Raw genomic sequence first — 23,500 nt, 5'->3', positions numbered from 1 at the left:
TGTAGCTTATTTCACCACGCTGCTCCAATATGTATCGCAGCGACTAGCGTAATTAGCCAATCAATTAACAGCCTAGCCTTTTTTAACTTTTTTTTTACGGGAACGTTCAACCTGTGGCCTGAATGACATTCAGCCAGTACATATTCTTTATAATAATTTGCTTTAGATTCCCCTGAAAATAGATATAGCAATTCTAAGAATGAGTTTAAAGTTTAATTTATAAAATTTTACCATAATGGAATAATTATGTTGCATAATTATGTTGTGTAACCAAACCTAAATAACGTTATTTTCAGGAAAGTCTAGAGAATTTTTTTTTCCCATTCTTTCCTGCAAAACTCAACACGCAGCAAATATGAATTGTAACTATGAAATAAAATAAGGCCTCAGTGAAAAAGGCAGTGGTGTTTGACCGGGTTTCAACTCACAATCTTTGGCTAAAATTTGCTTGTTGCCGCTGGGCCATCTCGCCTCTATTTCCACACACAAATACTCTTTATTTGCATTACGGCTTGCTAAAAGTGTGAATTGTGTTAACTATGTACGAATACATTTTTGATACAAAAAATAACGATAAACTCTAATAACAACTGCCTTTAGAATATTTGTTTACGTTAATTGAAAACGTTATTTATGAAGTGCTGCGTCAGTATTATATCCATTAAACCGTAATTAGACATTGCCTAACGAAATAGTTCCAATCTCCTTTCGTAGGCATAAGTAGGCCATACCCTCCTCTCAAGTTGGAATTTACTGCCAAATTCCAATTATGCAAATTATATTTTAATAAAACTTTCTTAGCGCTTTCCTGTAATTTTATACAAATAAAGCAATTACATGCGGTAGCTATACTACAATTGCTTATATAGCTACCATAACGGTAGTGGTACACGAAAAAATGTTTAGTGGTTAAACTAATCGATATGGAACTTACAATAACACCACTCCACAAGCTCAGGTAGCTCAGATATTTATTTGAAATATTTTTGGCGTATGAACTTATTAACCGCAGCTCCCTTATACACGACACGTCGTGATCTTCGTGTCGGCCCAGACTCCATATAGGAACAGTAAGACAATATATAAGGTAAATTGTAATGTACTAAGTAACGTACGTATGTACGTTGCGGGCATATATGGGTTGCAATTATTCATACACACACACACTTAAAAGCCTATCGGAAAAATATCAAATATCGAAATTACGATTACACATCTCCCGAGCGCCTAAATACACAGTAAGTAAGTGAAAATACACAGTAGTTTACTTTAACCAATACACTATATTGAAGCTTATAACATAGACTATTATTAACGAGGAACATATTCTTTAAAATGACATATGTTCATTAAATGTAATCATATGTTTGATGAAAAAAGTAACTATTGAGGCCGTTTTAATTCTCGTTGATTTCACATGTCGAACGGGTGGCAACTTTAAAACGACGATCAAAAGTACTTTTAGAAACCGTTTACCTCAAATATTTAAATATCCCTAATACCATACATTTACCAGAAGCTCAACGGAATAGTAAAATATTGAACGAAGTCATCGTTATTTGAAGCTACATGATATTATTTTATTTACAACTTACTAGACTCCTAACTGAAACACGTAAAGACGGGGGCAATAATGCATTATGAAATTAACTTTAGTGAGAGTCACTAAAGTTAAGAGAGATGAGCCGAGATGGCCCAGTGGTTAGAACGCGTGCATCTTAACCGATGATTTCGGGTTCAAACCCAGGCAGGCACCACTGAATTTACATGTGCTTAATTTTTTTATAATTCATCTCGTGCTCGGCGGTGAAGGAAAACATCGTGAGGAAACCTGCATATGTCTAATTTCAGCGAAATTCTGCCACATGTGTATTCCACCAACCCGCATTGGAGCAGCGTGGTGGAATATGCTCCATACCTTCTCCTCAACGGGAGAGGAGGCCTTAGCCCAGCAGTGGGAAATTTACAGGCTGATTATGTTTATGATTATGAGAGTCACATACGTCGGAGTTGATAGTTTTGTTAGCTCTTATTACGATAAGAGCTAACAAAACTATTCGAATTCCTACTGTTTTACGCAGTAGGAATTCGGATCCAAAAAATATAGCATTAAGTATTTTAGGAAATATATTTAGCAAAAGATTTTGCGCTTAACTTAGCATATGAAGTCCTGGTTAATGTATACTATCTACCACGAATAAGGATGTAAGTATAAATTGTGGCGACGTGACTAAAATCCAAGCGAGAGAAATCGGTAAAATATTTTATATTGTACACATTTACCTTATATTTATAAAAGTGGTTAACGAAATTATAATTCAAATATTAATAAACAACGTGTCGTACTTTAATTAATAAAATTAAATAATACTTTCTAACAGATCTTTTACGTCGATTTTTATTAAAACACAATTAATATTTTCTACAAATTTTATGTTTGAAAAACATAGTATATTTTCCTAGTAACACGATAACATGTGATATAATAAGACACATATACATAATGCTGAATGGGTCAACTCGGAGCCAACAATAATAAAATCGTTACTATCGATTTTGGTGTCGAGAACAATCAATCCGAAAGCAACGTCGCCGTCACAACTAAATCGGCGACATCCGTTCGTCTCCCCTTAGTCTATACAGATTTAACTGATTTATATTAACTATTTATGTATACCTATATATTCGAACATACTGTTATATTTCAGAACTGTGAAATTTTGAATATTTAAAAATTAATTCGATTGATTCGATTCTTTTACCCATGATAATAATTATTAACAACTGTTTATATTATATATGACAATATCGATTCGAATGGTTCTATTTTCAAATTTCGTAAAAAAAAAAAGTATGTAGTCAGAAATATAAATGATGTGTATTTAGTGAGTGGGAGATTTGTCGAGTTTATCGCACGACTAGGGTTGCAGTATAGGTACTCGTAACCGACGACGCGCCGCGGTGGCTCATGCTACCCCATGCACCACTGCATTGCGGAACCAGAACTATAATTCATTTTTAGAATGCGAAACACTCCCATTGTATCACGTCTATTGTATAAAAGGTATTTTATAACGAGATTAACGGAGCGTGCGCGGGGATCTGAGATTATAGTAAATATTATATAGGAAACTGTTTCAAAGACAAATTAATTTAGGGTAGCTGCTATCACAGCTTTCATATTGCTGTGTGAATGCTTATTATTTATTCCTATTTCATTTTTTTTTCCTAGTCAAAAATGTAAGTAAGTACTAATAGTCTTAAAATAACAAGAATACAGCAGAAGTGTCACAGCAGATAATTTATAAAAAATTGTAATTACAAAATTACATGTTATTCCATTTTTTTTAGCATTAGCAGCCTGTAAATTTCCCACTGCTGGGCTAAAGGCCTCCTCTCCCTTTGAGGAGAAGGTTTTGGAGCATATTCCACCACGCTGCTCCAATGCGGGTTGGCGGAATACACATGTGGCTGAATTTCGTTGAAATTAGACACATGCAGGTTTCCTCACGATGTTTTCCTTCACCGCCGAGCACGAGATGAATTATAAACACAAATTAAGCACATGAAAATTCAGTGGTGTATAATATATAATAAATATTCTTATTTATCCAAATGATTTCCCATCTCCTATAGGAGTACAGTATAAGTATTCCGTGCGTGCAATATTTTTCAAAGAAAACGGCGATATATCAACGTACCCCTCGATTACATGTTTCCGCGTTTCCGCTGACTGGACGTCCGCGATTACAACTCGAGGTAGTCTACATCCCTTGTGAATGCTCGAGCCAGATATTGGATAACAAATGGTCCGTCATAGATCGTTTGTGGATTTATATGGCGTCGAGCGATTTATATACATATACGTAATTCTTATTTCTCAGTCTATTAGTACATATTGAACTAAATTATATAAAATATTTTTGTATTAAACATATGACAGTTTTAATACAACTACCGATATCAATATATGGTGCTTTAAAAAAAAACAACCGCTAATTCCAAATTTGAATGATATTCTATTTATTTTCGTAAAACGTATCAGGTATTTAATATCTAAATTTATAAAAAATATTATTTATAACGAATCTAAAATCGATTACGTAACTTAATTCCATTTTCGATTTTTGACAACCAATTAGCAAGTTTGTTTCTATACAGGATTAAAATCAATTTAATTTTTATACTATTAGCATTTACACGCGAAAAAGTATATATTTCTATGCAAAAATCACTTCGAACTATTACCCCGTCGATGTGTGAAAAGAAAATCCACCACACACGTTCACCTTATAATTTCAGTACAGATGAAACCGGATATATCCGGTTATATTAAAAAAATATAAACTGAAAATTCTTTGTTTTATCATTTTCTCGTTTATTAATTTAAAAAAAAATCGTCTCATGGTTAAAACTGGCCTCAAAACAAGAACTATTAAAGTACCCCAAAACTCGAACAAAGAGATGAAAGGTTTCCGTCTCGATAAGTGATAAACCAATAGAAACTCAACATAAGCCCGCGTCTCTGCAAGAGATAGTGAGTCATATAGAAATTTACAACATAAACAATAATTAAGTACCATTCTATGTGTTATGCATATATTTATAACTAAACTGTTATAGTTTCATTCATAATATATCGTTTAGGCTGTTTCAAATGAACTTGCTGAGGGGTAATAAATATAACCAACTGCGTCATATCTAGTAGCTACCATATAAGGACCTGAGTTCGAATACCGAGTGAGTACAATATAAAGTTGTTTTTTGACACATTTATTAGACTTTCATACACTCCATACTTCTATTTAAACATATTATTGGATCATTAATAAAATTAAAGACGTAATTAAACCGTAATTTGTTGTTTTTGTAATTTCATATTAGGAATATAAAATCAAACAAACTTTAAGGTAACAATTACTATTAATAATAAATTTTGTACTTTTTTAAATCATAACAAAAACGTTAGTAACATATATTTTATCAATTAAATTTTTCCCGCTATGACAATATTTATTTATTTTATGTATATTATATACATAAAATAAATGAATATAGTAACTTGGCTATTCGCATTGTGCGTCTTTTTTTCCCAACACTAAACACAATCATTAGTAGCGTGTATTAAAATCTTAAAACGCCATACAAATTAACGATGAAGTTATTAGGGAACAAGCGATAAATAAAATTTGAAACGGTACGAAAACAATAAATCAACGAAATAAAGTCATCAAACCTGATAAAGGATATTAAAGTCTGTGTGTACGTCTTTAACATCTTAATATCTCATCGTAAGAGTAATACCGTAGCGTAGAAGTGAGGCCACCCTTTAGCCGTCCCCTCGGGGCGGTGCGGGCGGAGGGTGTGGGGTGCGGGGTACGAATGCGCGGCCGTTGACACGAATCCCCTGGTATTCTGTTTATCCCAACGGATTTTTTCCATATGTGTTTGCCGTGAACAGTGTGCTCACGAATGGTTTTGTTTAAAGATTAGATACACAGTCTGATACATTTCTCATCTTCAAATAAACATTAGAACAAGCATTCCTTGAAATAAATTTAACCAAGGTATTCTAATACCAACGCTAGAATATTTTACTTTAATAAATTTATAATATTAATTACAAAAAAAAATTGTAGAATAAAGCGTATCTTTATTTCTAGGTTTTAATTTTTTTTTTAATAAATTTGGTTTGTAATGTTCAATATTTGCAATGTATACCTACTAAGAATAACTTTTACAAAGCGACATATTCTCATGATTACCGATAGAACTAAATTTTACAACATATTTTGTGTGAATAATCATATAAGCAAATTTCATTATTTCTAATTTTGCAACTTCCATAAGAAATGATAAGTTTTATACATGTTTTTCTCTAAATGCAAACGAGATTTATAATGAACGAATAAGCTTTGAGTTTTTTTTAATTCTTTTTTTTTTAAAAAGGATCTCTTTGATAATATAATTTAATAACAACAATCACGATAGCTTACATCTACTGTCGTTTAATTTATAAGTATATTTAGTAGTATTAATTACATCTTAACCGAATATAACATGATAACATTATAGAATACTGTAATGTTTTTCAAATTTTATAATATTAGTATTATAAATGCGAAACGAACTCCATCTCTTACGGTTTCACGACCAGACCACGGATCCAAATTTGATACAATTTTGTATCAAGTAAGCTTGACCCCCAAGACAGGCTACTTTTTATAGACCTAACACTTGAAGACTTATGCTTATAACGGGGACAAAGTCTCAACTAATTGTATTTAATATTATTTAAATTTTGTCATAATCAGCATTCAGTTCTTAGAAACAGAATCGCAGTTAAAATATTAACTCGACTGACCCGTATTTGTAAACATTCGCGAGACGATGATAGGACTTATCAATTCATTCATCCATCTATTACGAAATAAACACGAGATATGACAGTGCGTATTAATGTTTGTTTCATTGAATCGTTGTATATTTTCTCAATGTCATCTTTCGGAATTGATTTTATAACACGATGTGTCTTTTCTTTCTTCTCGTGAATTATAATCTATTTCATTATGTTGCGTCATTAATTGTAATTTATTTTCCAATAATATTGTCCGTCTGTTCAAACAATGTTTATTTATATGAATTTAAATAACCGACTGAATTAAAATAACACTGAACGAGGCAATTAAAATATATGTTTTTGTTGATTTATTTATATTATATAAAAAATAGCTCAATCGTCGTAGTCATAATGAAGGAGCGTCACTGAATATTTACTACAAACTCGTGATGGTCCTTTTGTTAGATGACTCGAGTTTAGATTCGACCTGCGCTAACCGCCTTTGTATCTCCTCTCTTCACACCTCGCAGCGCTGATAGCATCAACTTGTTACTGCCTGGAATCGAGCTTAGCGGTCGACCTACTTTAATGCCATCATATTTAATCTCTTACTTAATAAAAACATTTATTTAACCCTGAACTTCACCGCGAATACTTAACCTTAATTAAAAAAATACAGCTTATTTTTGATTAAAAAAAGATTCCACAAAAAAGGCTATTATATAAAGTCACAATATTATTACGAAAATAATAATCCCACCAGAGGAACTAACCAGTCGATGTTGAAACGAAACGTTTAATTCAATAAATCGTTTGAAGACTCTCAGATTAAATGAGCTAACATCTCCAGCATTTATCAGAACAAACGTTTGTTACGAAAGAAGCTAGAATACACTTGAATAAAAGTAAAGTAGGACGGGCACGCTCTGTAAAAACTAATTTCCTCACGACTCAGTCTTGATCCTAGTGATTGGCGGATGGAGAACTTAAGTGCTATCTTTGCTCCTGATCATCAGAGCGGTCACGATCCCGCTATTGTGGGAACAACATGATGGTATCTTAGTGAAAATGTTATACACAAACCCGACTAGATAACCTATCTTTGACACGACACGAAAGTAATAAAATAAAACAAAAAGTATAAACTCGTATTTTTTCTAGTAAACCTATTCGTATTACCGCATTATAATCGATCAATACCTTCCGAGAACTAAATCCATTAGGAACCGCATGCGGCACGCAAAGTTAAATGACACAGGAAACTGTGCGTGCGGTGATTTAAAGGGGATTTTTTAAAAGCAAAACTCGTTCCACAGTAGGTCAACTTCATGCATAAGATAGAGCCAATCAGCATGTCTATTGCAAACTCTCGTCTATTCATCGCGTATATTACAATTTTGGTACATTTTAAAGCTTTTTAATGTAACATTTCGCTTCACAGAATTTATTCACCGGGGATTTTTTTTTATTGTAACGAATTCGATAAAATAATATTCTCCGATGTAAACCCATCGAATTAATCTCTTCCCACTACCGGTACGATAATATCGACCGGCTTGTTTTCCATGTGACCACTCCGCTGGGCAACGCCGTAATTGAGTCGCTCGCATCCTTCCGCTTACTCTGCATTGGTGACCGTAACGTTAGCATATAGATATATTACAGAAAATATCATGTTTTATTCTTTATCGGTATAAGAAAATAGTATTAGATCAGCACTAGCGCTACAAGCACTTTGGAATCGTCATGTTATCGGATTAAATTGAATATAAAAATATCATCACTTCGAAATGTCAATTGTACCGAAATGTACCGGCAAGTAATTCAGTGATCACGCCTTTTCTCAAATGAAATAAATACAGTGTAAGTTCTAAAATGAAAATTAGCGCATTTAAAACAAAAACCTAACCACATATTGACAACTACGTATTATGTGACTTGGTGCATTGAATGACAGTGAACTTTGAATGGTTGAAAATGACCTTTGAATTCCAAATTTTAACATTAGGAAGGTAGGGCTTTTCCAAATATCATATATTATTAAGTCAAGTCTTGATATGTTGTTGTATGTTGTATGGTTAGCATGTTGTCTTTCCACACGCATACATTTCGAAATAAAATATTGTTATTTACATTCCATTCAAAGAAATTACATTTTCATTACATATTGAGTATAAAATTAAATACTCTCTTATTTTCTACACAATTGTAGATATTTTATCATAAAATTGCAAGCAAAGAACATTACATGGGAAAGGTGAATAACCTCGTTGTTTTGGTTAAGTACGTAATTGTCTCGTCTCGGACAATCAGCTTAACACATTTGCCATAACTCGGGATTATAGCGCCATTACTAGTTTTGCAATATATATTACTTTTGTTATTTATTCAAAAGCATTTATTTAGTCAGTAGTTGTTTGGATATACTTTGCATATACTTATACTTGATACTTATATGATTGAACCCGTATATGCGCATCGATCTCCGCCTTGTTAAAACTAATTTGTATCTCGCAGTTCGCGGTATTGTAAATATACTCTCGTTATGTGTTAATCTAAAGGAACATCCGTTCAGTTTCACGACATGTTACAGTGAGTATCATATTACAGACAGTGCGGGTCGCCTGTCTCGATCGATTCGTGACCCCGCACTTGCCTTTTAACGCGCCTTTGTAAGCTCCTCTAACGTTTTAAAAACATTGTCTCTAATATTGGTGTAGCAATAAAATCGTTTATTTACACCATAAATACTTAAATTTAGGAGATAACTAAATATAACTAAATAACTTATAATAAATAAAGTAAAGTATATACATAAAGTACAGTACTGAACATATGTACATTAATATAGCTCTACGTCGATATATTAATCAATTAAATATATATTTTTTACAGTATAATAAGTAATAAATTAATATAATTTACAGGAATTTTTATACCAAATTAATCAATTAATACTTTGAAAACAAAAATATATTAAGCTAGTAGTCTAAAATAAGACCTGGTTGCGGTCACGGTTCCAGTCGATTTCGTTTTAACCATCTTTGTTTTTGGTTGAACAGCTTACTCATTTCGAATTCTTTAGTCGATGAAAGTGTATATAATATAATGCTCAATCACTGTTACATAGCAGATTATAAATTTAAAAAAGTACTCAACTAAAACAAAATAATTGAGAATTTTAAGTGAATGCTATTATTGTGTTCTATTTTTAAACAATGTAAATATAAATTTAAAAACTGATTACTATCTAAGATTTGATATTCAAACATACTTTGTGTAAGATGTGTTCCTATAATATATTCAAATGTGATCTCGTTCCCGTGTCGCTTCGGATTCATTTAAAATTCCAATTACAAAAACCAATATTGAAGTTGTATTGAAATAGTTTGGGCGCGTAACTCCGAAATATACGTTATATTTAGGCATTCAAACAATTCAATTCAACACTAATTTCTGTCTATTTATTTATATCAAAATAGAAAACAAAATAGTTATTTATTGTGAATCAAGTGTCTGACTTAATTTTGAATCTAAATTTAGTTAGCTAAAAAAATGTCGATGCCTTTTATTTAGATATTATTATTAAATCAATGTTGAATTTAAGGGCTATAAATGTTCTACTACTTTTATTTTCAATTATTATCTGTAGTCTACGTGATGCAAATATATTTTATTAATTTTCTCCATCAACCAATTAGAAAAACTAGAATGAAATAAGTCGCTGAATCTATTTATGTTAAGAAACAGTTATAAATTAATAAAACTGTGTAAACAAATGGCGTGATAATCATAAGAATACCCATGACCAATCTAATATTTATTCAATTCCTTCAATAATCTGTTCGGCGCGCACGTGTGGCACGCATATGCGCTTACTCGGCAGAACCAAACCGTTCTCATTGTTTGAAATTTCACGTTCAATGTGGGGCGTAAATATTTCGACAAAGCTCTAAAAGGGAGAGCCCATAAAAGAACAACAGATATCCGTTACTAGACACGATTCTATAAATGATAGCGATCGAGGCATTTATTTCCATTTCATTTGGCTTCAGATATGATTATGATCGAGCCATATCAAAGTATTAAAACAAAAGGAGTCTGTTGAGGTTCTTTTTGTGAATGAGATGAACGCATTTCGAGCGCTCTGCGTAATTGTCGGCATGCAATAAAAACCCGACAGAGCAAGGGAGCTGGATTGTCGCACACGTGCATCCGCCTGCCACTTTGCGAAGTTATTTTTAAGAACTCATTTCTTACTGCCATAGTTAAAAATAATATGAAAGTTTTAGTCGAATCGCCTTGACACTATTAACTTTTTATTTTAATATTCGATGCTATTATACAAATAATGAAGATAATTAATTAGACACGCAATATAATAATACAATATTTAATAAAAACGTAAAAAGGATGTCTAAATTATTCTCTAAAATTCTTCTCTCATTTATATTCATAAGATGAACATAATCCCCGCCCTCATTTAGGGCTTAATTATGATATCAAAAGCTGCATCGTCAGTATCCAAACAACACGTGCATCTCTTTCTAAACGCAGGATGACCGAGCTCCGTACCGTACACCGTACTCATCGCATCGCTAGATCGGCTATTAAACACGATTATATGCGCGCTCTCGTATTATTATTTTAAAACTATCTCATTCGTTCTTTAGTGAGTGAGAAATTATAAATGACACCACTACGAATTGAATCCGACCCAAATGTGAGTGATTTGATGACACGGCATAACGTATGCTGGTTAAAAGAAAATGAACATTCAAATAACATACCGCTGAGACATAAATAGATACGTTAGAGAAGTCAATTAACACTTTATACTTTATAACGACCTATCAATCAATATCGACGAGACTTTGAAAATGTTGTATTAAATGAAATAAACGATGGGATAACATAAAAAGGGTTCGTTTATTGTAAAAGCGATCAAGGTAAAATTAAATAATTGTTACAATTGTTAATATTCTATAATAACATTTGTCGAAAATTAGAATGATGAAAAACAACTTAGTTGAATTACAAATTTACAAGCGCTGTATACTGCCATCACAGTTCGATATTTCAATCATACTGGTTTGCGATGTGGACTTTTAGTAACCATCTCAGTACAAAGTTGTATAGTATTAATTGTGATTAATAATGTATGACGTCATATCCTGCGAAAGAAAAGCGTAAACTAACTTCACGTTATACTACAAAATCTAATGAAACAAGCATTTAGTTGTGACCGTTAGTTTGAAGAGCAGACAAAACAAAAGTGACTATTTTATGTTAAATGCGACGTTCTACATAATGTGTATTGTTATTTTGTTTCAAATTATTTTCCTTTCCCAATTATTAAATAAAATCAATTAATTTCATTTTTAAGCCTTCGCGAAAGTTGTAAGTTTATTTTTGCGTTGACAAATGGATTTTTGGTGCCTCAAACTAAGTTATATCAAAAGTTGAGCTAACCTATATTTTTTATTATATAATTTGGTCGGAATAAATAAAATGTTTAATATTTATTACAATTATAATATTTTGCAGCTTTATTTGTTCCTAGCACCTAGTACGCAAGTTCTATGACTTATTTACTTATTATATTTATTTAACAATGCAATAAATACTAATGTTTTTAAGTAAGTTCGGTTATTGCTTAACTGCTTTAGACATTAATAATGTGTAAATTATTCATTATATAAGGTCATAGTATTATAACAACGCTAGGTGCAATTTATATCAAACACAAGCTGTATTCTAATACAAACTGACGAAACTACAACTATTTAGGTTCCAGATTCTAAATCAAATAACTGTCAACCAAATTTGCTTGTTGGAAATAACATATACATAGTTATACAGTGACGTCATAGTTTCACTTATACCAATTAAACTTTCAACACTGCAAACCCGAAGGGGCGATGTGTTCTGTTCCATTATTCGCAATAAATTCTGTTTATTCACGGAAAATAATATCGAGATTTACTCAATTCGTAAATGGAAATAAATCGGTTGTACCAAAACTCTGATAGGCAAAATTTATATGTAACAAGCGAGACGCCCCGACTTCGCAGGGTGCAATTTATTAATAAAGACAATGATATAAAAACAACTTATACGCTATAATACTTAGGAATAATATTTCTTTCTACCAGTAAAAATATTTTGAATTGGATCATTCGTACTGAAGATCATGCCCCATCATAAAGAGGTAAAGTTATATTACACTTTTCCGTACTTTTTTTAATGTGAATGTAAGTGGCTTCAAAATGTCAAATCAAAATGTCATGTAACTTAGTCTATTAACTTGACAGCTCAAGACGTTTCGTGATCAAGAATCTTTGACATAAACGTTAATATTGACTAAAGTGTAAGTATCCTGTAAGGTATTCTAGTTTATTATAAGATGTAAAACTCTAAAATTTTATGACGGTCACAAAAGCCGTTAGCTAGCAATCGAAATCAAACATGGTCAAAATAATTCTAAGAATTTATTCTTCATATTTGTGCAATATTACTTAATTATCTTAATTACCTTAAAAGTACTTAAAAGTACCTTACTTTAGTATCATGATAGTATTTAGTTTAGTATAAATATAACGATTTTTGATAGTTTTTTTACAATATTATTGTTCTGAACTTTTACCCGAAATTTATCCATGATGAAACGAATTGAAACTAATGTTCCCCTCGTTTCTTAATGATTTGCTTATCGTTTGAGAACCACAATCCATGTTAAGTTCTCATCGGCTTTCGCCAACAGAAATGTAAATAATTACCTTGGACAAATCGTCCAAATAGTCGTTGCACGACACGAACATCAACAACCGTTAAACTTTAAATGCACTTATTTAAACTCTAGTAAATACCGTTGATAGAAAACACACTGAAATAGTTATCTAAGACCTCTTAGTTCAAAAATTGAACCGATTACCGAATTCCATTTTTGAACTTTGCGATTACGTCAACAATAAATTATTCTGATCTTTCTTATTTCTTCATTTCCTAATTTAACGTAGTTAAGAAACATATGTTTTAACAAGATATTTTGTAAAAAATAATTCTAATCACCTCATCAACATAAATCGCTTGTCCTTATTAGGATTAGTTCAATATGCAAACGCATGAAACGGTATTTTGGACTTTTCCTTCCATCTGCCTGTCTGACTTAACTCTGTTTGGGAATAATTTTATTAATAGATTCGGTCAGAGCAACCAAACGTGCCCGCTTACAAAATACGCTCAACAAAAACCCTCTTAGTTGTCTCCCACAACACCCACGTACTTTATCTAGTGGCTCTAGTGTATGGCATTGCATGTACCACAAAATTCACTATCAAGTTTTAAATACTGCGTTGCCTTGCTGTTGACATTAACGTAAATTTCTTTGTGAAGTTAATTAGACAGAACAACGTCCAGAAACACCATTATCGTATTAGTTTACCCTCTACATATTTCCCAAGGGCGCAAAATCTAACAATTGCACCTTACCCTGAGCTGTAATAAATCTTAATGAACTGTCAAACATTTTGTCGTAATTCTACGTTCCCATAGCAATAAATTCCAGCACAAAGAAGAACAGGCTTTGCTATTCATGAATTGCAATAATATATTATAAGTGAAAATTGAATCAAATTACAAGAATTTATTAAAGTATTTTTCATTTTTATGAGACTTCATTTCGTTCAAATAAAGGTTTTGAATCTCAATTTATAGAACATATGTACGTGTAGGTACTCGTATTAATCTTAACCTTCAAATTTATTAAATCAATTTTATATTGCACGTTTCTAAAACCAAATTGATATTTCGTTTTGAAGAACGTTAAGCTTTTATATTATATATACTTTCAAGGTTTTCACAGAATAATATGGCGTGGTTATTTCTTTAAAACGAATACTAGCTGTATTTATATGTAATTTGATAATAGGAAAATAAAACATGTGCCCATTCCTAGCAATTACTTAAAGTCTTCACTGGCAGTCTTGACTAAGCTCATATTTTTCGCAATACCCACTCATATACAGTTGAACGCAGACGAGGGGAGAACTTTATGCGGTGTGTACTGTGAATGCCAATCGGGTTCTGAGGACTCTCGAGTTGCCTTTCCTTAGTGAACAATGCGTTATGAAGTGCAGCGGAGGCAACTACAGCACATTGCCTGGAAGTTGGACTCCGGCTTTATTGGCTTATTAACCACAGGGAATTCATCTTATAAAAAATAATCTAAGACGTAAAAAAAGCGACGGATATTGTCAAAATGGCGTTGACCTGGAATTAACGTGTGCTTATTTATTTTTAACTACCGACTGTTCGGATTCGTAATCTAATGGCCGTTATCTTAGACAGTTCTCACCAGAATATGTTAATGTATATAATAAACGTTAAGGAAACAACAATCGCTACGAATTAGTTCTTAAATGATGATTACATGTTGTGAATCTATTGCAGCTATGCGTGTAAATGTTAAAGTATCGTTTTGCTGGTTAGGAAGACGAGCAAATAACTGCAATCAAATTACAATCAGAGTGAAAGCCTACATCTTGAGAGACTGAGACGCTGGCGCTGGGATGCGTGTTCTGTTTACGTTAGAGCGTGTTAGATCTAATTATATAACGTGCTTTTACTTCACGCACTAGTCACGACTACGAAATTATTGTTCCCATACTGTTCAAACGCTATCTATACGTTGTAATATATGTATATTTGAAGGTTCACGAGTATCAGACACACTCTGTAGAAAATATTAAAAATAAAAAATATTATATTTTTTTAAAGTATAATTAATGGATGATATTTTATATTTTAATTTATTACCGACTAGCGAACGAACATACAATCAAACAAATTTAACCTTTTTGTAAAATTACTTAGTATTGATGTTTCTCTCCTGTGTAAATTTTCCTTGGTTAGAAAAAAAATATTATGTGTAATTTCGATTTAGATATCAACATTTTAAGAAATACATACTAAAAAAAATAGTTTTTATTTGCATGGCTGACTTTTATATGCATGGATGCACGAATAAAATTATTGTAGCAGATGGTTTTGGTACCAGTACCGAAACGGTATGCAACTTATCAGCCGAAGGGTTGTATGGAAATTGTTTAAAATTTATTTGCTAAATTTGACCCATAAGAGATGGCCAATTAATTGAAAAAACTTAAACAACTTTAAAATCATAATAAAAAAATGTATAGGCTATTTTATAAATTTTATATACTTGGTACTTGATGTACAATATATTAATATTAGACTATTTATAACCGCATGACCCCTATGAAACTAGAAGCATAATCATGCAAAAAAAAAACAAAACCAAAATGGACAATGAGGAGGGTACTTCATCCTACGAACAATTTACAAGTGTTCAGTAAACACTCATACCTTGACCCACGTGGGGAAACTATAACGGTCCTACGTTCACACGTTTTCCATATTATTAAATAAACAGTTTATTTACATATATGAAGTTATAAAAACACACTTATATCCACTGGAAATATATTGCTTTCATGAAATAAAGAAAAGAAAAATAGCTCTTTTTTTTTATTAGTACCGAGTAAGATAGTTATATTAAAATCGTATGATAGTATACTATATAAACAATACTATTACGAAACTATTTATCGTTTTAAAATATATTTTTTTAAATATTAAATAATGTAAATTTAAAAATTGATTATAAATGTAATATTATTACTGAAATCAATTAAAACCGTAAAAGTCATATTATATACAATTTATAATAAAAGGCTCGTACATCGTAAAAGTTTTAATGATAAAAAATAAAACTTATGTTATCAAATGCGTTCTCATGATGTAAGATAAAAAAATAGACAGCAGATGATATCGGATCGTTTGTTGTGGGGTCGTTCATAGGAAGTGCGTATATAATTGTGGCGACTGGACACAATGAGGGGAATTGGCCAGTGGCGATTGTTGTGCGACCAACGCCCGCACCCATCGCCATTGATTGAATGAATGCGTGACTTTAACTAACAACGCTAGTCAAACGGACCGTGAATGTTTTGCGAGGCTCGATATTGTATAGTCCTCATTCAGGGTATCATTCAATAAACATTATAATTATTAACTTTTAAATCATAATTTTTGTTACTCAAAATTCTAATAACTCGATGTACGGATAGATCGTAAAATATTCGGCACCTATAAGAACATAGGTACATACATGTCACGAAGTTCATCTGAATATTGTTACAAAAGAGCAAAAAAAATTGTGTAGAAATATACAGACACTAGATTTTATTTTGGAATACCAGCGTTAATATTTTGTAGTTCCAATTTAGTAGGAATTATCCTAAGTATTAATACCGACAGGGTATAACACTGCAGCACAATAACCCTGAGATCACTATTATATGAGAGGATGTGATCTCTGCAGCGTTGGTAGTAAGCGTTTAATCCCGACTGTGGCCTGGTGCAGCATTCAATTGTATGTAATTTTCAGAATAGTCTAATATTATAAACGGAAAATATTTAATTTTTATTATTTCCATGAAGGTAACATTATGATATTATAAAGAGAGCCGTAGGCTTCCGTTGGGAATTTATACTGGAACATATTATCAATGGGTACGTCCAGCAACATTAATCACTAAAATAATATGTAAAATTACGCTAAACCATTAAATGATAAATATAACAGAATTTGAGTTTATATTTGTATTTACTAGCTACACCTCCCGGTTTCACACAGGTACATACAAATTTTAGATTGAAGAACAAACAACACTATATTTTTGCAGTTAGGAAAGTTGAAATTTTCGGCTTGTCTCTACTATAATTTGCATGTATTATATATATATATATATAAACCTTCCTCTTGAATCACTCTGTTAATAGATGAAAATGGTATTAAAATCAGTTGCGCTTTTTAAAAGATCTAAGCGTACAGTCGACGAGATGGACTTTTGTTTTGTAAATAAAGCAAATATTTCGATCTGTACAAATAATTGAGATGCTTTTTAAAAGTAATAGAAAAACGAGAAATGATAGCCCAGTTCTACATATAGCCAGACTTGTAAATATATGTAATACAATAATTTCGACTATTAAATATCGGAAATTTGAAATAAAAAATGATGGCTTTATTGATTCAAATTTTGTCGACTTGTAATAAGTTAATACTATAAATAAATTGACTGTCTGTACTTTGCATACATAGTATATAAAAGGTAAGGTAAAATATATCTCATCTGCGAAGTCGAAGAGCTATTTAAGATTCCTATATAAGACTCTAGCCACTAGAGTATCGAGTTAATAAGTTTTTTTTTTTTCTTAATTTACATTTTCTAAAACACTAGATAGTTTTACAACAGTATCATATTTTAAATAAAGTTTGCTATAAAAAATATTTATACCAATATCATAAATGCGCAAGTAAAGTCTGTCTGTCTGTTGCTTTTTCAGGGCAAATACATTGAATCGAATTTAATGTAATTTAGTATGATGCAAGTGTGAACTTCAAGTAAATAGACTAATTTTTTATGCATAACACCTGATGTCCAACCACTTAAACGCGAACGAAGCCGCGGGCTTCCAATTTATTATAAGTATGTACCGTTTCAATAAAAACTTTTAAGTGTGCGATATTTTATTCATATTTTTGTATACAATCTGCTACGCGGCTCATAAGAGACCGTTTATTCTAAGTAAGATTGTTCTTAAACGAGTCTTTATTTATATATCTTTTTACACTCATTGTTTACAAACGATTTAAAAGAGGGAGTTTCTCAATTACACTGTTTTTTAAACCCATCCATCCGTACCCATACATACATAGTACATACAGTTATTCGGAGGTTTAAAAACATTATCGGTTATTTATTGTTTAATTTAGAACGAACTAAACACAATACAACATCTCCAATGCGTATATGACTATGATTATGATTGTGATAATATTCTTCTAACAGACCAACTACGCAGAACATATTACAGTGCCCAAGTGCACTCTCTATTCCATCCGTCTTGTAATCCCAGGGGTAGGCAAATCCAACACGATTGGAAAGAGGCGCACGACCAACGGCTATACATACTTTCTGAGGCACGGGAGCGTATACACTTCCAACTCCACGACCCCAGGCTAGATTTTATTTATCAGACATTTGGTTTAAACTCTGGGTTTTGATGGCCAACTAACCAACCAACCAACTATTAGACCAACGATGTTGTAAATGTAGTCTCATTTTCTATATAAAGTACTGCATTAAGCATCGAACGATAAGCCATCATTCCAAATTAAACTAACTTATTATATTATTTATATAAATTGACATAAGAAAACCATAAAGGTATGGAGTAATTTCAATCTTTTGCGTTTCGATACACATGCCTATCCCTTGCTTCGTATAAAATAATCTACAAGAAAGAGAGTCAGATTGGCATCGCGTCGTGATGATCATAGCGTGTAGAATCGACAAGATAGCGGGGCCGTGCGACAGGTCCACGATTATCAACGCATTCTGCACGGTGGTCGCAACCTGTCGCTACTACGATTTACGCTTATAATGGGAACCTCACGAACACCTGTGCACTGTCTCGTGCTACACAGCATTCCTAGTTCTTTTACCTTAAATAGCGTATCTTATGACTGATACAATATTAGAACATAATGAAATGTACATTTTATTGAGATATCAGTGATAGAATAGTAATACTTTATTGTACACTATAATACTGTAAAGCAATGTTACAGAAATCTCTTATAGCTGTACAAATTGGGGATATTATTGCTAAAGAGCAATTACAACAATTACAATTTTTGAAATTAAAGATATTGTTAAGGAATAAAGTTCCGCAGATCCGTCTTTATGCACTCTATGTCTATTCTGTATTTATTCTGTAATTTATGATTCACCTATAATATGTTAAAGATTAAACTCTATTTCGAATTTAAGTATGTAGGTATTGGGAAGCGTTACTTAATTCTGAAGGGAGGGAAAGCAGCCCAACTTCACTTGCAAAATAATATTCAAATTACAATAAACATGTTAATTTTATGAAACTGTAAAACGAAGCGTGACAGACAACAACAAGTCAAAAAATGAAAGTTTTTCCTTTCGCATAGGAAACTCCCAGATAAGTGACGTTGGATATACAACGCCCGAAATCCAACATACGAATTTTTAATGACATGCATATACAACTTTTAATTTAATGATATTCTGATTTTCATATAATTATAATTTCACTTGAAATGTTCGAAAAATATAATTATTTAAATATTTACTTAATACTAAAATAAAATATGAGAAATGCCATTATTGATACTCGTATTTATATAAGTAATTAGAAAAAGACAAAACGAAGCTATTCCATATCCTATTTTTATCATCTCCATAAAAATATACATGTAAATATAAGTAGTATTTACGATATGAAAACTGTTACAGCTATTAAGTCCGTACGCAAGTGCCTAATTTCCTGTTAAGGATAAACATACAGCTTAATCCGTCATACTGCAAGATATGGTACTAATTATTCAGGTTAATGAGCGAAACGCCCAGGATGTTTCCTGTACCATAAAGGTTAAGTTGAATTTAAAATATTAACTAAGCACTTAAAAAGTCACAGATCGTCCATTTTAATATTCTATGATAAAAAACTCTAAAAGATATTAAATTTAAATTGAGTCTGCTTCCAGGAAAAGAAATCCTAGTGTCTGAATTTTTAATAATAAGCATTTTGTAAAAACCTGTAAATATCCCACGACTTGGCAAGTATTATTTAATGTTTGGACTTATTTCACGCTACTACAGAGCGCTCTCCTCTACTCCAGTTGGCAAAATATCATCTGCCACACGAATGTATCCTCAAGGTGTTTGTCTTCAACGTCAGGCTCGAGGTAAAATATACATAATTTATTTAAACGAATTAAACACATGAAAATTCAATACTTGCCCGGATTTAAGCTTGTGAACTCCGGTTAATAGTCACTTAATTCTGAGCAGTGCATTGGCATCTATATGCAAGTTTAATTTTTTTTTTTACTCAAATAAACCACATATAATATTGTACCATCAGTTTGATCTTTGAAATAGCATCGTTTAAAACAAATGAAACAAGTAAAACTTTTAAAAGAAAATTAATTCTTTTTATTTATACAGAAATAGATTTTTAAACTAAAAAAAAAATTGTTTGATTTTAAATATAGGGCCTCATAACTAAAATTTACCTACTTCTATCTAAAAAAAACAGTGAAAATGAGTTGCATCTGAAATCTTTCCACTATATTTTGATAGATTGATAAAATTCAAACGATTTAACATACCAAATATCTTCTACCATAACAACAGCCAAAGGACGTAAAAAACTAATCAGAATTACTTTCGATTTTCTAGGATTGTATTAATCGTGATGAGATCGTGAACAGGGCGACGCAGGACCCGTGTACACGATGTCATGCACCAGTGGGCCATTCTATACGGCAGGTGGACTTGCGAGCGTTTACCATAGCTTTCCCATATATAAATCAGTGGCTTGTTGTATTAGTAAATTAACGCTGCATATCAATTAATAATGAAATACATATTATATACTATGTAATTAATTAGAATTTGAGATTGTTCGATACAATAGGCAATTATTTTTATCCTTATTAAACAGTTAGCTCTCACTATTAGAATGATACGAGAGAGATAAGAATTAGTATTTGTATAATTTTTATGTACATATTTTGGTAGCATTCCCACCGACCGCGCCAGCTAAAATTCAGTGAATTTTTTTACGCCCTACGCTTAATATTTTGTTACGCTTTTAAAATGGTTAGCCGCTTTTAATATCTATATATTATTCATGTTGCTTTCAACAACAGCAACATTCTGCTGTGAAGAATTCTTTAAATCAACAATTGCCTCATAAATAGCTATAAAACATGTTTCAAATCATATGAAAGTATATATTACATATGTGTCAACATTCTCTTGGAAAGCACTCAGAAGAGCAATTTTCTCTTAGACTGATTTAACTTTAATATTAAAATCTTATAAATGAAACGTCGTAAGTAATTTGGAAAAGATACGACTTGAATGTATCTCTCATAATTATATTAATCTATTATCGCTTTACCTTTAAATGTTCAAGACAAAGTATGAGAAAACAACGAAGAGCTCTTCTTGAGATTATATATCTAAATTACAAACGTTGAAAGCAACATTTGTAAAAGGCAGCAAAAATATATATTTTATCACAATTCCAAATAATATTCAGATTCTAACACAGCGGATTTCATATCGATGTATTAATTATAAGGGCGTGTGACATAATAATGTCGATTACAGTATCTGTGCCTAAATTATATAAATAACTCAGTGATTATATAATATAATTTAAAGAGATAAATTTAAAATATAGTAGAAATTATATCATTCAATCAAATCGTCATATATATATTGGTTTTAACTTTGCCGTTGAATAAGTGGATATTTCATTTAATATGCATATTATTTGGTTTGTATTTTTAAACAGTATAATCTATTCTTCAATTTTGGTGTAACGAGAGAGAGAGGGTCAACTATTATATAATAAACAATATTTTGATATGGATTAATCATTAATTATTTTTGATTGTACAATATACTATTTACCTGTTATTATAATTATATGATAACAATGGAACAATTATTCGGAAATTTTCAACGTCATTATAAAAATAAATGTTATCATTGAAAAACATACGAATTTCCTATAAACTTACATAATATGATCACATTACTAGTATTAAAAATCAATGATTTAAATATGGAACTTACCTCCATTTCCAGCGTTGGTGATGGTAACCCAAAAATCGATAGTCTTCTCGGGGCCTAATTCTTCATAGTCCCACTTCTTTTTAACTTTCACCACACCACTTGGTTCAACGGTAACCCACGGATTTTCGTCCCGAATTTTAAAAGTCTCTCTATCGGTCTCTTTTTCAAGAGTAAACACTGCACGTCCCTCAACTTCGCCATCGGCTTCAGTGAATTCAATACGTTTCGTTGGACGAACAGCACGGGTCACTCTTCTTTTGTCCCGGTGTAGCGTTGGTAATTCTTTTCGTTCGCGGATAATAAATTCAATAAATACTTGAGCAGGTTGACTTTTTCGCGGCGGCGTTCCAGTGTCGTGCGCTAAAACTTGTAATTCGACTTCATGTCCATCTGGTTCCCCAGCTAGAATCAGTTCCCCTGTTTGTGGCACTATAACAGCCAGATTTGTAGGTGTCTTGACAGAGTAATAAACGCGATCGCCATCAATATCAAATGCATTTACTTTCCCTATATTCGAGAACCTTTGCCAATGTGCTGAACCATTATGACAACTACTATCGCAAGTTCCATTCACGGCGAAATAATAAATTTCTTGTTCAAATATGGGTTCATGATCATTTTCATTAGCGACATTAATTCTAATAGGAAGATTCGCCTTATTTATTCCATGCAGATCTGTTGCCTGAATAATTAAATCGTAAAATTTCTTACTTTCAGCATCTAAACTTTTCTTTGCGATAATTTCTACATCGCCATCTGTTATTACTGATCTTATTTCCGAATCAGTGTGCATAGCTTTATCACGAAGTGCAAAAATTAATTCTTCATTGCCACGTATAATCTTGTAAGCTATAGGGCCCACGTTAGCTAACGCAGTGGCTTTTATTGGCGGAATATCAACCACAGTTCCTGGTGGAGAATTCTCCGGAATTTCACCATGCAAACCACTTGATTCGGTAAAATGAAGCATTTTTCGTCGGTCCATTACTAAAAGATGCACCGAATGCGCCGAACTACTAAATGGAGTTTGCTCTAAAACAGCGAGATTAAGAGGTTGATTTAGTAGTGGCGCAAGATCAGCTGTTGTCATCAAAAGCCCGTCGTCGAGAAGAGTAAAGTAGGAAGCATATTCGGGTTCAAGCAGAGTGTATCGCGAATGATTGCTGACGAAGTGACGAATAGCGTGACCAGGGCGGACATCGTGTGGCAAGAGGATAAGTGCGCTGGTCTCGAGCGCAAAGATTAGGACGTAGAGCAATGCTCCTCCCGCCAACACTATGCGCGCCATTGCTCGGGAACGATATTTTCAATTATCCTAACATTTCCATCTGTAACAAACGTTAATATCAATATAAAATCAATCAACAAAGTAAGTAATGTATTT

At 32.1% G+C, this 23,500-nt stretch overlaps 1 protein-coding gene across 5 annotated transcripts in view; it reads right to left on the bottom strand.

The window, feature by feature from the left end:
* Nucleotides 1-23,500, bottom strand: part of LOC113394476 (neural-cadherin) — a 305,699-nt gene that overhangs the window by 280,993 nt on the left and 1,206 nt on the right. For all 5 annotated transcript variants that reach the window (XM_064220567.1, XM_064220568.1, XM_026631798.2 and 2 more), the window contains exon 2: nt 22,117-23,444. In XM_064220567.1, the coding sequence (XP_064076637.1) occupies nt 22,117-23,404 (1,288 nt within the window). In that variant the 5' untranslated portion in view covers nt 23,405-23,444. The remainder of the gene's footprint in view (nt 1-22,116; nt 23,445-23,500) is intronic.

This window comes from Vanessa tameamea, chromosome 4, assembly GCF_037043105.1.
Source record: "Vanessa tameamea isolate UH-Manoa-2023 chromosome 4, ilVanTame1 primary haplotype, whole genome shotgun sequence".
Taxonomy (NCBI): Eukaryota; Metazoa; Arthropoda; class Insecta; order Lepidoptera; family Nymphalidae; genus Vanessa; species Vanessa tameamea.
The sequence above is the reverse complement of the archived record's forward strand: the minus strand, read 5'-3'. Positions and strand labels throughout refer to the sequence as shown.